The 17,206-nt window shown below is 52.8% G+C and overlaps 1 protein-coding gene across 9 annotated transcripts in view; it reads left to right on the forward strand.

Annotated features, from left to right (window-relative positions):
• The window catches only part of DGKZ (diacylglycerol kinase zeta), a 99,359-nt gene that overhangs the window by 77,407 nt on the left and 4,746 nt on the right, over positions 1 to 17,206 (forward strand). For 7 of the 9 annotated variants that reach the window (XM_067557642.1, XM_067557635.1, XM_067557637.1 and 4 more), the window contains 7 exons: positions 4,951 to 4,991; positions 7,629 to 7,819; positions 10,722 to 10,753; positions 12,381 to 12,424; positions 12,962 to 13,082; positions 13,962 to 13,998; positions 14,307 to 14,406. In XM_067557642.1, coding sequence (XP_067413743.1) covers positions 4,951 to 4,991; positions 7,629 to 7,819; positions 10,722 to 10,753; positions 12,381 to 12,424; positions 12,962 to 13,082; positions 13,962 to 13,998; positions 14,307 to 14,406 — 566 coding nt within the window. Of the gene's footprint in view, positions 1 to 4,950; positions 4,992 to 7,628; positions 7,820 to 10,721; positions 10,754 to 12,380; positions 12,425 to 12,961; positions 13,083 to 13,961; positions 13,999 to 14,306; positions 14,407 to 15,765; positions 16,223 to 17,206 lie in introns of those variants that run through there. The other 2 variants (XM_067557639.1, XM_067557643.1) reach the window with 2 other exon arrangements.

Below are 17,206 nucleotides of genomic sequence, written 5' to 3' on the forward strand. Positions count from 1 at the left end.
CATGGCCACGCTAACATTGGTTCACAACACTGGTGAACCTTTCGGTGGAGGAACCAATCAGCCTGCCATTACTTCCGGTCATGATCTGTCAGGAGCTCAGCTGCTTACTTCACCCAAACCTCGCATCCATCCACCTGATGGCATGGAGGTTCTTTGGCTGACTGAGTTGGAATGAATGTGCTCGATGGATGTACGAGCCATACTTATGGGTAGTAGGAAGCAATCAAGCAGAACAGCATACCTGGCTAAATGGAAAAGGTTCATACTATGGTCAGCACAGAGGGGTCTCCCGCCAGGTGAAGTGCCTCTACCGCTGATTCTAGACTACCTACTTCAACTAAAGATGGAAGGTCTCACGGTTTCATCCATAAAGGTTCACCTGGCCGCGATCTAAGCTTTTCACCCTCCAGTGAATGGCCGTTCGGTTTCCCCAAACCCAATTAGTTCACAGTTCCTGACGGGACTAGAACACCTGTACCACAGGTATGCCAACCGTTGATGCTGTGGGACCTTAACTTAGTGTTATCAAAACTCATGGACCCCCCCCATTTGAGCCAATGGCGACGTGCTCCCTGCTTTATGTCGTGAAGGTGGTCTTGGTGACCATCACTTTGGCCAGGAGGGTCTCAGAGATTTGGGCCCTCATTTCCAAACCACCATACACAGTCTTCTTTAAGAACAAGGTACGACTTTGGCCACACCCATCCTTCCTCCTGAAGGTGGTCTCGCATTGTCACAATACCCAGGATATATTTCTCCCTGTATTTCACCCAGAGCCTCATGCTTCCAGAGAAAAGAAGAGGCTCCACTCTTTGGACGTCAGACGTGCACTGGCCTTCTACATAGAGAGGACCAGGCCATTCCGGAAGTTCAGCCAACTCTTCGTTGCCATTGCAGATAGGATGAGAGATGAACCAGTTTCTACTAAGAGGCGCTCCTCCTGAATCACGTCTTGCATCCGAATGTGCTACAATCTAGCAAAAGGTGCCACCTCCACAGTTGACAGCGCACTCTACGAGGTCACAAGCTTCATCGGCTGCCTTTGTGGCACAGGTCCCAATTCTAGACATCTGTAAAATGGCAACCTGAGCATTTGAACATATGTTCTCACTATGCGATAACGCAGCGAGAAATGATGCAGCCTTTGTCCACGCAGTCCTCCAGTCAGGACTGCCACGAAACTCCGGTCCCACCTATTTTACTGCTTGGGAATCACCTACATTAGAATGGACATGAGCAAGCACTCAAAGAAGATAAGACAGTTACTAACCTTCTGTAACTTGTTCTTTGAGGTGTGTTGCTCATGTCCATTCCAAGTACCCGCCCACCTTACCCCTCTGTCGGAGTTGCCGGCAAGAAGGAACTGGGGGGTGGCGATACGGTGGTTCCCTATATACTGCACTATGAAGGCGCCACTGCAGGGGGCACCAGAGCTGACCCAGACGATACCACTGGGGAAAAAGCTTCCAGCAATGGTGCACCCCACGCGCATGCATCTACATTGGAATGGACATGAGCAACACATCTCAAAGAGCAACAGTTACAGAAAGGTTAGTAACCATCCTTTCCCTGGCTGGGACATGCTGACCAGGTCACCCCATGGCAGCATTTCTATCATTGTGGTGCTGTCTGCATGTGGCTCTCCAGCAGAGTCAGGCAGTTGCCTTGTTACCTTTCGCTCAGTTTGTTTAGGTGCTTGAGTGCTGCAGCTCTGAGCTGAGGGGCACATGGCCCCCTGATCCCCAGAGCAAGAGCTGTGGCCAATGCCACTGGTCATGTGACTCCAGCAGAGACTCCCAGGCATGGAGTATTTGCTAACAGCACACCTGGCCTCAAGTCCTTACTCCTGGCTTGTGCATGATGCAGGCTCTCCAGGACTGGGTTGAGATGCTATGCCTGTGTCTGATGGACAGGGGGCTCCCTCCAGCTGGGAACTCATCTTCCGTGAGGCATTGAAGAATCTTCTGTGCCCATCTAAAGTGGGCTCTGGGTGCAGCCATTTGGCTAGATTCTGTTCCTGGCTGACATCAACTGGCCTTTGCGTGCAAACAGCCTTCTCTCCCCCAGCACTCGTGGTGCTACCCCAGTCAGAAGGACCCATTATTCTCCCTCAGTATGTGGGAAAGGACTGCTAGTGGCGCTCCATCTCCATGACTTCCAAGGGGAGTTTCCGAACTACAAATAGCACTGTGCTCTTTAATAGAGCAGATGAGTGTGGCTAGCCTCACTCACAAAATGTTTGGAGCAAAGAACTGAATTAGGGGACCGGCTCCTGGAAAATAAAAACCCAGTGCGATAATGAGAAGTCAGTGTGGGCCAGAGGGGACGTGGACAGGGGAAGAGGAAAGGTGAAAACTGAGAGCTGGTGCCAGATTCTCCCAGCAGGAGAATAGTGTAGGAGCTTTGGTCATGAGGGAGCTGCTGCAGTGGCAGCCTTCTCCAGCAGGAGGTGCTCTCTGAATCAGCATCAGCTGCTGCAGTGAGAGATGCCTTTGTACCTCTAATTCACTTATAGGCTGTTCATTGGTGCCTTGTGGAGAAGGAGGGGGAGAGTGCCTGTTGTGCTGAGCCTGTGACCCCGCCGGCTGTGTTTGCAGGAGCCCTCCAGTACTCGAGCAAAGCAGTGGGACTTGTTTACAAACATTGCTTTGTTCCCGCTCCTTTCTCAGCCCCTTCTCCCCTTTCCGCCCCCGTCTGAGGTCGACACTTTGTTCTCAAAGCTCCAGGCTGCACTTTCCTTTTTACTAGCATATTTTTGGTGTCTCTGTTTCTGGTTTGAGCAATTCTCTGGGAATCCCCCACAGCCTGGGACAATAGGAGCTATTGTGCCCTCGTAATGGTCCTGGAGCGAGTTCCCAAACACACAGGGAGAAGCTCACGCAGGGGCACCAAGCCAGGCAGGCCTGTCTCACTGCACTGAACCTCAGAGCCAGCAGGCCTGCATCAGGCCCTCACTGGGCATCGGCCACACAATCTGAGTTGCCTGACTTCAGATAGACAAGCTGGGAATTGATGGGGAGACCACCAACATTTGGCCGCACCCCGGGGGAGCCACTGGAGGAACCAGGGGAATGAAAAAGCCAGAGCCTTGCTCCAGGCCTTGTGGGGATGAATTGATCTTTCCTATCTAGTTTCTGGAGTTTCTGCTGTTCTCCCTGTTTTCTTTGTGTTCGTTTCCATCTTGCTGTGCCTCCCTCCAGTTTCCCCACCAAATCTCTGATTTCAGGAGCACATCTTGACCCTATCATTGCTACATCACCCTATGCGGGAGAGGGGTGCTAGGAGTAGTCCCCATCAAGTGTGCAGACATTGCCCTCTGAATTTGGGGGATGGTGGGGATCTATGCCAAGTGAGGCTCGTTCCAGTGAGAGGGGTGCCTTCCCTTTGCTCCTGGGTTTGTGGAGTCCCACCCAGTGCGGGTGGGACAGACACCCCACAGCATGCGCCACTCACATTGTCCCTACTCCCAGATATTGCTGCTGTGGATTATTTCCTCCATTTGCTGGTTTCCCAGCAGCAGGTTCAGAACTGAGGAAAATGTGTCAGGAAAGAGACTGGAACTGCATTCAAGGGTGACGCAGGCTCATTAAAGTAGCTGAATTACAGACCTTCATCAGCAGCTCCGTGGTTGTAAATCTCTAACAGGGACAGGATAAACAGGACTCTTTCACTCCTCTAATCTGCTCTGGCTTGTGTCACGGACACCCCTCCCCCCGTCCCCCATTCCTGTTTTTTTCCTAGTGAGAATTCCCCAGATCGTTTAGGGCCCAGCCATAGCAACCCCAGCCTGGGCAGCAGTCCTCAGCCCTGTGGGGAGCACAGAGCCCATGGAGAAAATGTCCACAAAGCATTGGAGCCTGCTAACCCTGGCCTGTCTCTGCTCCAACTTGCCCTGCCCTCCCCACCACATTGAAACAAGGCTCAGGAGCCCCCATTCCATCACCGGTCACTTCGTCTCGCTGGAGTTTTGATTCTGATTTTCATAGTTACCAGCTGCATCCCAAACTTGCAAAGTGCTTCCCCAGTCTGCTCTGCTCCTCTTGCCCCAGCATATGGGTGGGGCTTTACTGTCCCTTGAGCAGGTGCTCAGGAAAGAACAACAAGCATCTCAGGACAGAGCCACTTGGGTACAATTCTTAGCCACCACTGGGAGAGTGGATGTTAAGTGCTGGTTTTAAACTGTGCTGCCACCCTGGGGGACAGGAACTAATGTCCATCCCATGCACCATTGAGGAAGTGTGCTCTGCCACGGACAGTGACAATACATAAGACCTGGAGCCCTGGTCAATAATGTAAACGTAGTGGCACCAAGTCCCTGAGAATGGAGAACAGAAAGTCCGGAGCTCTCCATCTTGGCTGCTCCATGTTCCCACAGTTATTCTGTAGCAATAAAAGTGACCATGAGTGTTTTTAAGTCAGAGGAATAATCTCTTCCCTGATCTAAGCACGTCCTGACAGCGGTGGGCTGTCGTCTCCACAGCCTGTTCAGGCAAGGCTCTGCTCTGTACAATGTCAGTGTCACAGCAGCTCACCAAAAATCCTGAGACCCAGGAGGCAGCTCTGAGGGCCTGAAAATCCCAGAAAGCTGGAGTTCCTGAAGGCAGCCAGGTATGTTCTGCTTGGCCGAGCTCCTTCTGCCTGCTCCTAATGCTGATCAGGGCCAAGAGCAAGGGTGGGTTGCTCAGTCAAGCTGGAACATTGCATGCTGCGATCTGTAGTCCCTGTTGTCTGTGAAGAGAACAGATGCGTCTTCAGGGCTCATTGTGGAAGCTGATGGACCATCCCTGGTCAAGAGTTAACTGTTTTCCCTGCTGTTTCGTGGGTGCACTCATTCAAGGGGTTGTAAGGTGACCTGAACGGTTTCATCTTACTGAGGGGTGGAATGCCCCCTTGTCTCTTGCCAGATTCTGGGGGCAGGAATCACTCTGTTTCTCTCGCTCTTTCTCACAGCAACTACAGCTGATCGGTTTTACAGGATAGACCGTGCACAGGTGAGTGCAGCCTTGTTCCCCGGAGACTGTGTGGACCGAGATGCTGTATGGAGAGTGCGTACAGTTGTATGCTGTATGTTGTGCATCTACACTTGACCAGAAGCACACGAGGGTTCAGACATGCAGACACATGCATGCACAAGGGCCACTGCTTAGTATGCTTTGTCGCCATGCTGCCCAAGTCCTGTGATTACATTATGGACAAGGGGATACAGTTTCCTGGGCAGGTTGTAAACCCCTGGAAATAGCCGTGCTCTGCCTTCTGCAGTCAGGCACTCCTGGGATCATCTGGTATTGGATGCTACAGGTGCCTCGCAAACTCCTTCAACCTTTGTCCCTAGTTAATTAATGGAAGAAATATTGAGAGGAAAAAACTGAGGCAAGGGCTGGAGGATAATGACTCAGGGAACAATAGGCAGAGCTGAGGATTAGTGAGATTAGTTTGATGATATCACAAGTTAGAGGATGGGGGCCATGCAGTAGATGGATATAACTGGATGCAAGTGAAGGATTTCAGACTGTGACCCCAGTTCTGGGTTCTGGCTGAACTGAGTGGCACGCAGCCCAGGACATGGGGGCAAAGGTGACTTTAGCCACTTCTGGTCTACTTTGATTCTGAGGCTGCTGGGAGCTAATTCAGCCCCCAGGGACTGCTCTAACTTGCACCCTAGAAACAGCAGTCCCTAAGGGACTATCTGGGATCCCAGAATAGCTAGAACTTAGAGCATCACCAAACACATCCTGTCCTTCACTCTGGGAATAGCAGAGGGTCATGCTGCTGGCCCTGCTCACTGGGAAATCCACCTTATACTGGGTTGTTCCAGGTAGGGAGATCTGGCTGGGCACTGGGCCCACTATGCTGCTGGAATGAGGTAAAGGGGCTGGGACATAGGCCTGATATAGGATCAACATCTCACAGTCTTACTTGAAAAATGAATGCAAGTTGTCTTGGCAAGTGCCTGAAGGACCTGAAACAAAAGGTTGTGATAAATGGCAGTGTATTCGTTGAGGAAGGCGTCCATGAGGTCCTGCAGGGGTTGATCTCAGGTGAGAACTGAAGTGTTATTAAATTCATGATCTAGAAAAAAGGCAAACAGGAGCATGAGGCAACTAACAGGTTACCCTGAAATGGGAGGAGTTGTAAACCTACAATCCAAAGGGCCCCAGAGAGGTCAGACACACGGGCAGGAAACAGCTAAGTGAGAGTCAGCCTGGGGAAAAATAACCCGAAACCTCAACCCTCAGTGGGAGGGAACCCAGAGAGCCGGAATGGCTGAGGCAGACTCTGGGAGGAGAGGGGGAAGCAGCAGACTTTACAGGGAGATGTCTGCAAAACACCATGGATGTTCTGGGAGCTATGTATGGCAAGTCCTCAGTCCCAGAGTCAGAAGGGGCCGGTTCCTCCATCTATGGCTCTGGAGAGACCTCACCTAGAGTTAGCTCTGGGTCTCCCAATCTGAGAAGTCTCACGTCAAGGTGCAGGGAGATCATCCCTGCCTGCACAGTTCTAGTGCACTCACCTGGCATGTGATATTCAGCTCTGGGTCCCTTGCAGAGGGAGATTGCAGGTATTAGAGGAGGACAACAGGAGACAACTAGGGCTTGCGGGAAGAGATTAAAGAAGTTGAATCTGTCTAGCTTGGCCAAGGGGCACTTCGCATGTGCTAACAGTCTGCAAACATCATTGGGGTAACTGCTGATGGTGGAAAGGAATTACATAAAGCCGTAATGAGAGGTGTGAGCTGGGGTTTGGAGAGGGGATGTTCCAGGTGAATCTCTGGAGCTGTCCTGGCAGTGAGGTGTGTGAGGTTGTGGAGGAGTTTTCCAGGAAAGGGGCGACAGTTTAAAAGTAGACTGGACACAACCTATGCTCTGCTGGAGACGAGTGTAGAAACAACCTTCCCAGCTCCAATAGGGCTTTTCCGCCTCTAATTGCTCAGAGGGGCTCCACACAGCAATTGTTGTTCAGCAGTGTCTGACCTGGCCATGGTCGTGGTGATCCATCTAAAAAGCCATGTGGCAGGCTGGGACTGCCCTTGCTAAGCCACTGTGGGTAGAGCCCTGCAAATCCGCAGATCATTTTTTTTATGGATAGTGGATTGGATGCGGATCTCGAAGGCGGGGAAGCAGCTGTCTGCAGCTCAGCCTTAGAGGCTGCTTCCCCACCTTTGAAATGGAGGTGGGGGCTGGCTGCCGATCAGCTGTTCCACGGGGCTCCCCTGCTGGCCGCTGATCAGCTGTTGGGCAGCTGCCTGGAGGGGCTGGCCCTCAAATAGCTGTTCAGTGGGGGAGGCTGTAGCGGGGACGGCCTCGAAACAAGTGATTGGGGGTCCCAGAGCTGCAGGTGTGTGCAGATGCAGATCACTGCACTGCAGATGGCGGTTGGAGGTGAGCTGATTGGGGTGGATGCGGATCCATATTTGTGTGTCCACGCAGGACTCTAACCATGGGCACTTCCCCCAGGGGCCAGTCCCAGGGCCCAACTCCACTCCACTCCACTGCCAGCCCCTTTGAGCTGCTCTGGGGTCATCACACCACTGAGTGCTGCTCTGGCCATTAGGCGGGGGTTGTTTATCCACGGTGACTGGCCTGGGGTGGCTGGATCCCCTCTCTGAAGGGCTGAACTCTTCCTTCCAGGAGCACCTCAACTACGTGACAGAGATCTCCCAGGACGAGCTCTTTGTGCTGGACCCGGAGCTAGTGATCACCCAAAACGTGGGCACCTCGCCCGCCGTGCCTGACCTCGTTGACTCCTCCTCCGTGCCCACAGTGCACCATTTTGCTTTCCCCTCTTCCTCATCCTCTCAACCCTCCTCAACAGCCCTCAGGTGAGACGGACTACTCTGGTCTGTAGGTGAGAATGGCCTTGTGGGGTGGGGAGAAGGGTCTGAAGGAGGAGTGGAAGGAGGACCAGCCTGGGCTTGGGAGGACTGGCACTGGCTTAGCAGCTGTGAATCCTGAGCTCTGAAGTGAAAGAGCAGCTGTGTGTGAAACGAGTAAGAATTGTGTCTGCAGCTTTTGCCTCCAAAAGACAGCAAGGCTGCTCTCTGTGGAAACCCACAATCTTGCCCTTCCTCCCCTATGCATATTCCGCCCTAGGAAGGTGTGACTCTGGGGCAGTGGGTCTGTACTGGGGGTTTGCACCCATGGCTGTAGTTTAGCTGCATCAGCCCAGGGCTGACTCAGACTCCAGAACTTGTTCCGTAGCGCTAATGCTCATGGCAAAAGGAGATGCTTCTCTGGGGGGCCCAAAACACACAGAGCTGGGATAAGGATAGGTGTCACTGACAGAGCTGGAAAGGGGAGAAATTAGTGGTGGAGATGGGCCAGAGGAAGGAAGAAAGGAAAGTCAGGGAAGGGACAGCTGTCATTGCTGAGGCAAAGTTAATTCCCTCAGTCTTTCAGTTTGTTAGCACCTGGAAGTTAATAGGGTTATAAGGAATAAGCAGTATGGATTTGTCAAGAACAAATCATGCCAAATGAACCTAATTTCCTTCTTTGTCAGGGTTACTGGCGTAGTGGTTGGGGGAAGCAATAGACATGATATATCTTGATTTTAGTAAGACGTTTGGCACAGTCCCACATGGCGTTCTCAAAAGCAGACTAGGGAAATGTCATCTAGATGAAATTACTGTAAGGTGGATGCACAACTGGTTGAAAAACTGAACTCAAACAGTAGTTATCAATGGTTCACTGTCCCGCAGGGGTCATTCCTGTGCCTGGCACTATTCAATATTTTCATTGGTGACTTGGATAACAAAGTGGAAAGTATTCTTATAAAATTTGCAGATGACCAAGCTGGGTGGGGTTGGAAGCTCTTTGGGGAATAGGATGAGAATTCAAAACAACCTTGATCAATTAGAGAATTGGTCTGAAATCAGTAAGATGAAATTCAGTAAAAACAAATGCAGAGTACTTCACTAGGAAGAAAAAAATCAGATGCACAACTACAAAATGGGGATTAACTGGCTTGGTGGTAGAGCTGCTGAAAAGGATCTGGGGGTTATAGTGGAATCTCAAATTAGATGTGAGTAACCATATGATACAGTTGTGAAAATGGCTAATGTCTTTCTGGGGTATCTGGCACCACACTTTAGGATAAATGTGGACAAATTGGAAAGAGTCCAGAGGAGAGCAGCAAAAATGATTAAAGGTTTAGAAAACCTGACCTATGAGGAAAGGTTTAAAAAAAAAAAAAGGGGGGGGGGGGGGACATGTTCAGTCTTGAGAAAAGAAGACTGAGGGGGCACATAATGGTCTTCAAATATGCTAAGGGCTTTTAGAAAGAGGAGGTGATCAGTTGTTCTCCATGTCCACTGAAGGTAGGACAAGATGTAATGGGCTGAATCTGCAGCAAGGGAGGTCTGGGTTAGATACTAGGAAAAGCTAGCTAGCTGTGAGCGTAGTTAGGCTCTGGAATAGACTTCCAAAGGAGGTTGTGGAATCCCTGTTATTGGAGGTTTTTAAGACCAGATTGGACAAACAGCTGTCAGGGGTGGGCTAGGTTTATTTGGTCCTGCCTCAGAGCAGGGGACTGGACTAGATGACCTCTCAAGGTCTTACCCAGCCCTACATTTCTATGATGCTGAGATTCCTTTTTCCTGTCCTGTCCCAGCCAGCCTCTCAGTAGCAGTCTCTCTCCAGTGACGGTGCACTGTGTGGCAGATTAGCACACAGGACATTTCTGCTGCTCACACAGCTCCAGCTTAACTAGCCCTCAGGCAGGGCCCCAGCAATGGGGGAGTGTCACAGATCCACAGGAGGATCCGTGCTTCGGCCCCAGCTTTGGAACAGTCTCTAGAGGGACTTTACCGTGCCACACTCGCAAGGGGTGTCCCACTTCCTCCGCAGTAAGCCACGTAGCTTCACCACCTCCTTAGACTGGACCTATGGGCCTGCAGCACTCCTGCTTCACGCCATGAGCTCCGTTCAGCAAGTCCAGCCGAGACAGACCCATTGTGGAGATTTGTACGCTCTGTGCGGCGTCATGCACCTCGCCAAGCATGTGCAGTGACACGCACACAACGTTGTCAAAACAGCAGGCTTTATAAGTCATCTGGAACGGAGCATAGGAAGTCCTTAGGTTAACAGAGAGGAATGAAGGTTAAAGCATAGTCCATTCTGCTTAGCACAGAGCCCAGCCAAGTTATCGCGAACCCCATTGTTCAAGCTCAGTCTCTCCATCTCTGGTCAGACTCCAGGTGAGAGTCTCCCTGACTGCCTCCAGCAGCCAGCGCTTATCCTTGGTTCCCAAGCTGGGGAAATGCTGCTCAGCCCCCCGGTGAGAGGCAGGGAAGTCTATATCTCTCTGGGTCTTTGATTGCGAGGTATCAATGTTGGGGCAATTGGATTTGCTATTGTCTTTTCAGAGGCTCCATTGATATGGGGACCAAGCCCCAGACATTTAGGCGACATCCATATGTACGTCTCTTCATCTGCCTTGTGCAAAGAGCTCTCCCTCCCCCTCAGCGCCCCCCTCCCCCCGTAACAGTGCAGCATGTAAAGGAAACTGAGGCACAAACAAGACTCAAAATATTGCAGAAAATTGCCACTTCATCACAAGGATTTCCCAACTAATCCAGGCCTTGCCTTTCCCAGCAAGGGATGACGGGGGCGCTGTCTGTGGGGATCATAGAGAGGAGGGCGGGGGAAGGAATTTGCTGCTGGCGATTTGCTTATCATGGCATTTGACAGTGTCAGTTCTAAATCTCTCCCTCTCTTACCTTCCAGCTCAGAAGCAGGGGGCTGCCCCTGCCGTGAAGGTGAGTCCTTCAACCTGTGCTGCAGGCCTCTGGCATGTCTCAGGCTGCCATGCCCCTGTCTCACGTAGGGTTACACTAGCGGATGCCCCTGAGTCCCCACCCTGATTCTGTGCTTGCCCACAAACCAAACACTATCGTCGGTCATCTCAGAGACTCGGGTGAAAAACGGGGTAATGGGAATGTCTGGAGAGCCCAGCCTCTGGTGGTGTGACATGGCACCACGCTGTCTGGGATCCAGGCCCAACCCTGAACTCTGCACAGCCTAGGTGGCGAGGAAGGAGTGGGTCACAGCTGGGGCTATAGTGACTGCACGGTGCACTGCCATTTCGGGGGGATTGGAGCTCAGGTTCTCCTTCCCTCATGTGGCAGGAGCTGAGAATGCTGGGGAAGTGTCCTGAGGGGGGCAGCATAAGTGAGTGGCTGGAGAGACCTGACAGCCGTTCGTTGGCACAGTGGAGCAGCCCAGGGAGCCACTTTCCCAGCCTGCTTGTGAAGTGTGGAGCTCCCAGTTGGGGAGGGCAGGAAATGACAGGGTGGTGAGGTTAATCTCCCACCTGCAGAGCCCCGCCTTGAGCTGTGTTGCTGGGGGTGGGGGCTGGGGTTTGTCTCTGCCAGGCGCCGGCATGGGCTCTGGGGGGTGGGAGCACAAGGTCAGGGGCCTCCCTCAGCTGAGCAAATGGAAAGAGTTTCCCGGAGCTTGAACAGAGCCAGTTCCTGGAAGTGTGAGTGAGTCACTGGTGAGAGGCATCCCAGCTGGCTGGCTCCCTGGGGACCCCCACGTTTGCCCTTCGCCCTGCTCTTCCCCTCCACGTCAGGAGTTACTTTTCCCATGGTCTTGAAAAAGTTCCTTCTAGACTTGCCAAAGCTGGGGCCTGGCCTTGCCCCTGGGAGTGTGGTCTAGTTCCTCCCCCTCATGCCCCCATCCCCTGGGCTGCTCACATTTTCTCCTTACCTCTTCCCCATCCCTGTGCACCCAGCATTATAAAACTGAGGTCCCCACTAGCCCTCTGGGGCATGCATTGTTCCAAGCAAAACCAGCCTAGCCAGTGTCAGCTGATCTCCGAACTCCTCTCTTCCCAAGCCTCAAGCGAGGGGATTGGGCTCATGTGAATTCCAGGCCCAGGGATGCCCTGCCAGCAGCTCCCTGATATTCAGGGACTGTCAGCAGGAAGCACCCAGCTGTGTCCAGCAGCTGTGGAGGGAGGGGAGACTTTAGCCCCACTCCCCCACAGAGAGGAAGTCACCAGCACAGGAGTAACATACCTCCTGCAGCTCCCATTGCACAGGCACTAACAGGCTCCGAGCAGTATCCCAAGGCAGCTCCAGAAGTGCATGATATGTACCGGCCTGGGGCAAGCACCACGCCACTCTGCCATTGAAACTGCCTCTTACACCTTGGCTACCCCCAGGAGAGACTGGCATGGAAGGAAGCCTGGGAAAAAGAGGCTGCCTCCCACCTGCACCTCCTTGGTGTTTCCACCTGCCCCATTGCAGGACACACAGCAGCTCAGCCCTCAGTAAGCACGCCCATGCGTGCATGCACATACAGGGAAAGAGAGTCCCACACGCCCAAGCCCTTCCTCTTCCCATCTCCTGCTTGTGTCTGACCAGCGTCTCCTCTTTGCAGATAACGCTTTGATAGATGCTGCCAAGAGTAATGATTTCCAGAAGGTAAGAGCTGCCGTGTGCCATGAACCCAGCCATAGAGCTGAGGGTGTGCTGTGCCTTTCCCCACAGCAGCTAGCTAGCTAGGAACCCAGTGTGGTGTGAGCCTCCCTTCTCCAGCACCTTGTTGGGTTCTACTAGCCAGCCTCTGTCATTGCCCTGCCGGCCCCAGCTGTGACTCCTTCCTCACAGCAGTGCGTGGAGAGTCCTTAGCGGTGTGAGCCGCCTCTGAGCAGTGCCCTTTCAGTGCCGGCTGGGGTCCCAAGAGGCTCACAAGAAGAAATCCTATTCTGGAAGGGGTGACACATGCTGCATTAGATGAAGGCAGCTGTAGCCTTGCTGTCTGAGCTTGGAGAGAGGTTCAGGTCCCTACCCGGTGAAGAATACTCTGGTCATCTTGCTGCAGGTTCTGCTGATGACAGCCAGCCCTGCGGGGTGCGAATAGGAAGGGTTTTTCCACATGCACAGCTGGTGCTGGTGCCTAGAGTTTAGAGGAGGCCTGAGAAGGAAAAGCTAATCCAGAGCTGACTTGTGTTCCTGTAGTTCCGAGAGCTGCACCGGGCAGGAGGGGACCTGATGAGGCGAGACTCCTCAGGTCAGACTGTGCTGCACCATGCCGTCAAATCGGGGAGCAAGGAGATTGTCAAATACATCATTGAGAATGGTAAGCTGGGAGCCTGCATCCAGCTGTTGGAACAGCGCTGGGATGGGGGTGCCGTGTCCCCTAGAGCTGGCATATAGGGATGGAGGCCAAATTCACTGAGCCTCCCTATGAGTCTCTGCTCGAAGGGGCTGCTACTAGTGTGCAGATGGCATTCTCTCTGCCTTGCTGTGTTTATTGCAACCTCTCTCCTCCTGCGAGGCTTGGAAAGTGTCCCTTCTCTCCTTCCTTGTTGGACATATTCTTGCTGGCAAACACAAGGCCAGGTTCAGCCTCAGTTAGACCTTTGCGTGATGCCTCTGGCTTTGGTGAGATCACACGGGTAACTGAGGCTGAGTTAGCTAGGGTTGGTCCTGCTTTGAGCCGGGGGTTGGTCTTGATGACCTCCTGAGGTCCCTTCCAACCCTAATCCACTATGATTCTATGAGGCTAGAAGATGGCCTGGTGTATTTTGGTGCATTTCAAGTATTGATGCTTAGTTCGCCTGTCTATGCACTGCAATATCCCTGCTGATACTAACACCTCTCAGGGAAGCCTGTTTGCTAGTTACCGGCTTTTGCCAGCAGGGGCAGCTCACAGCTTGGCTTTTGGTGGGTCTCACCAGAATGAGGGCTGGTTTTTCTTTTACATTTCTCTGTATTTGGGTCTAGAGGCAACTCCTCTTCCCAAATCCTAACAGCCAGATTCCACCACTGTTCCCAGGCAGTTACATCCCTAGACTGCTTGGGTCCCTCTCGGTTATCAGCTGATGCCTCTGCAGTGTTATGCAGGAGACAGCAGGTGTGTGAGAAGAGACTGTGCTTTGCATTGTTTGGGAGCACGCAAGAAGGTCTCTGTCAAGCAGGCTGGTCTCATTGCCCCTCATTGCCTTTCTCTCCTCAGCCCCTGCAGAGATCCTTGATGCAACAGAAGAAGAGAAGTAAGTTGCTTGCTGGTTTGTATTATTCATTGCTCAGATCCTCTATTTTCTGTACCCAGCTGCCTTCTCTGTGACCTCCAGCCACCACTTCCGTACCAGGCTTGGACTGAACAATCCCAGGGACTGAATTCTCCTCCCACCCAGGAGCGGGGTCCGCTGGAGAAACAGTGTGACCCAGACTGAATTCCCCTCCCATCCCGGGCCTCCCTTGCAGGGCTGGGTCCCTTGCTGCAGCCACTGTGTATGTCACTTGCCCTCTTTTACTTTGCCTGGGGATCTCACTCCTTCCTCTTGTCTCTTCTCCCAAGTGGTGAGACCAGCTTGCACCAGGCTGCTGCCCTGCGCCAGCGCACTATCTGCCACTACATTGTGGAGGCTGGGGCTTCACTCATGAAAACAGACCTGCAGGTAAAGTCAGATGGGCTGGGAATGGGAGGTGGGAGTGCTAGGAGCAAGAGCGTACATGGGGCTCTGGAGCAGAGATTCAGAAGGTGTTAGCCAGCTCGATCAGCAGAGGGGCAGTGAAGGGAACGTGAGAGCATTAGCTTTGAGCCCAGCCAAATATGCCACCACATGTTCCTTTGTGAAGGGGGTCCCTGGAATACAGTCTGAGTGAGGCTGGGGTCTCTGGGTCTTCTCCAGTAGCTCAGCATGGAGCACAAAGTCTCAGCTAGCTCTTCCCACTCACTGAGCAGAAGAACCCTGCAGCTGCACAAATGGTTAAATACGTCTCCTCCTCGCTCGTCTCTGCTGCCCATGTGGTTTTTCTAAATCAGTGGCAAAGGGGTGGAATGTTTCTTTTCCCCCTTTCCCACCCTCTGAGGTCATTGCAAGGACAGTCTCTCCAGAGAGTTCCCCTCCCAGCAACAGACTGTCAGCTCTCCTGCCTGCGGGAATGGGGAAGGAAGGAGCTCTGAGAGATGCAAGGGCAGAGTGTGCTGTTGAATAGCCAGCCCCACAGAGAGTGTCAGCAAGTGGGTCAGACAGTGTCACTTGTGTGCAGAATAAATTTAGTTGTGTCTTGGTGCCAGTGGCTCATGAAGACCAAGACATAGTGGTTAGGATGGAGTCATGTCTCTGCCAGAGGAGTTGTAGTGAAGAGGGCAAGGTTATGTTTTGATACCAAAGTTCCCAAGGGCTGGCATATAGCAGCAGGGAAGCAGTCGTGTCTGTGGGTGTTGGGATATAGCATAATAGCATCTCAGTGCTGGGCCAAGAGATGCAGTCATGTCTTGGTGCCAGAGGTTCCCAGGGGCTGGGGTACAGTAGAGGAGCTCACCTGGGGAGCTAAACCCAATGAGGCTATAAAAGCTTTTGAAGGCTTTAGACGGCAATCCAGCCCTTTGCCAGCACAGGGAGATGTTTTACAAACAATCCCTGGCAGCTGCCCTGCTGTTCTAACTTCCAGAGAATGGCTCAGGCCTTGTGATGTGCCCCGGTCAGGAATGGCTTTGCTGGGGGAACACTGAGTGGCCATAGAAACAAAGGAGAAAAGGGACCAAGTGAGGTAGGAGCGGAGGACTGGGAGGGGGGCTGGGAAGATTTTGGTAGAGCGGCTTTGCTGAGGTCCCTCCAGAAGGTCTCTGGTCATGGAATCCTCTCTTTTGAAGTGAGACTGGCCGGATGTCTGTCCAACCCTTAGTTGGAGGAGGCAAGTGGGCCCCCCCCAGAGGCAGTGCTGAAGGGAATATGTTTCAGGAATGACTGACTGCCTGGCTGGGGGGGGTGTGTTTGTATAAATGCATGTGTGGGTTTGTGACTCTCTAGGAAATCCTGCCACCTCCACAGCATTGACTGCTTAGAAGTTGCCTGTATGGACAAGAACCATGTTCTGAGTGCTGTATGTGAACCCGTAATAAAATCTGGTACTGTGTACACAATGCAGTTTGGTCCCCTACACCTCAGGCAGAGCAAACCATGGTAGAGCGGGGCTGGGCCTCATCGTGTTACATTAATCAGTTGGCCAGGCTGTGTGGAGGGCCCCCGGCAGCTCTTGTTTCAGGCTTCCTCTCTGCAGACTCAGGCAGGCAGCGCTGCAACAGGGCTCATGCAGTCAGGAGGGAAACACAATATTTTCTTTTGCTAAATGAGCATTTAGATTCTGCATACTGAGAGGAGACTCAGGGAAGAGCCCTGGGCAATGAAGCAAAACGCACTGGCTCCAGCTCTGCGGGGGGAGATCCCTGTGAGATCGCGCGCGCGCGCGCGTGTGTGTGTGTGTGTGTGTGTGTGTGTGTGTGCGCGCGCGCGCGCCTTGCATCTATCAGCCTTTGTGCGTCTGTGTTCGTGTGTGTGTGGGCTTGTGACTGCATCTACAGCTGCATCTGTGTCTGAGACCCTTGCATGTCTGAGCATTGTTTGCCCAAATGAAATATAGATGTGGATGGTCCCAGAGGCTGGGGTCCCTTCCTCCTTGCTCTAGCTGCCTTTGCCCCACTGAGCTCTGGGGGCCAGTGTGTGGGTGAGTTGCGCTCTCCTTTGAGAGATGGTTTTCAATGGAAGAGGCAGAGTGCCAGGTTTCCTTGGCCCTGCTTAGCAGAGGAAGAGCAGGGGCAGTTAATGAGCAGGAGGGGGAAGGGAGGAGAGAGGAGACATAGCTGAAAGCTGTTAACAGATTTGCTTTTTATGGAGTGCGGGAGTTCATTAGTGGACACAGTCCAGATGGCTGCAATAAGCTGGTGAAATGTGAGCCTCCTTGGGGAGCAGGAGCATTGCTTGGAGGGGGAGAGAGGGAGGGAGGGGAATGGGGGGATGGTGTTTCAAGGCTCTCCCAGACATGCACCTCACTCCTCCCCTCAGCAGCTCCCGCAGCTCGCCCCCCCTCGTTCTAGCCTGCCTTCCACAGAACTGAGAAAGAAGCAGGTAAGGAGTCTCGAGGGTCACAGAGACCAGTCTTGGTCATCTTTATATGCAGTGTCTGAGGTGGAGAATACATGGGACAGGACAGTCTCAGTCCCAGCCAGCAGGAGGTGCAAATGGACTTGACGGGGATTTATCTAACTGACACTATCCAGTTAGCAAAATCTAAGTATCCTTTCCAGCATGCCCCTATATCTTCTAGTCATGCTTCCCCTCCGCCTCCCTGTATGGCAAACCTGTCACCACCAGACACTGTGCCCTGCACATCTCAGCCACGTGCCCTGCAGGGAACCAAGTATGTACAGCTGCAGTTTGATCCTGGGCTCTGCCCTCTTCCTAGAGCCCCTCC

This window comes from Emydura macquarii, unplaced genomic scaffold (assembly GCF_026122565.2).
Source record: "Emydura macquarii macquarii isolate MOO-44397 ecotype Brisbane River unplaced genomic scaffold, CSIRO-AGI_Emac_v2 contig_1876, whole genome shotgun sequence".
Taxonomy (NCBI): Eukaryota; Metazoa; Chordata; order Testudines; family Chelidae; genus Emydura; species Emydura macquarii.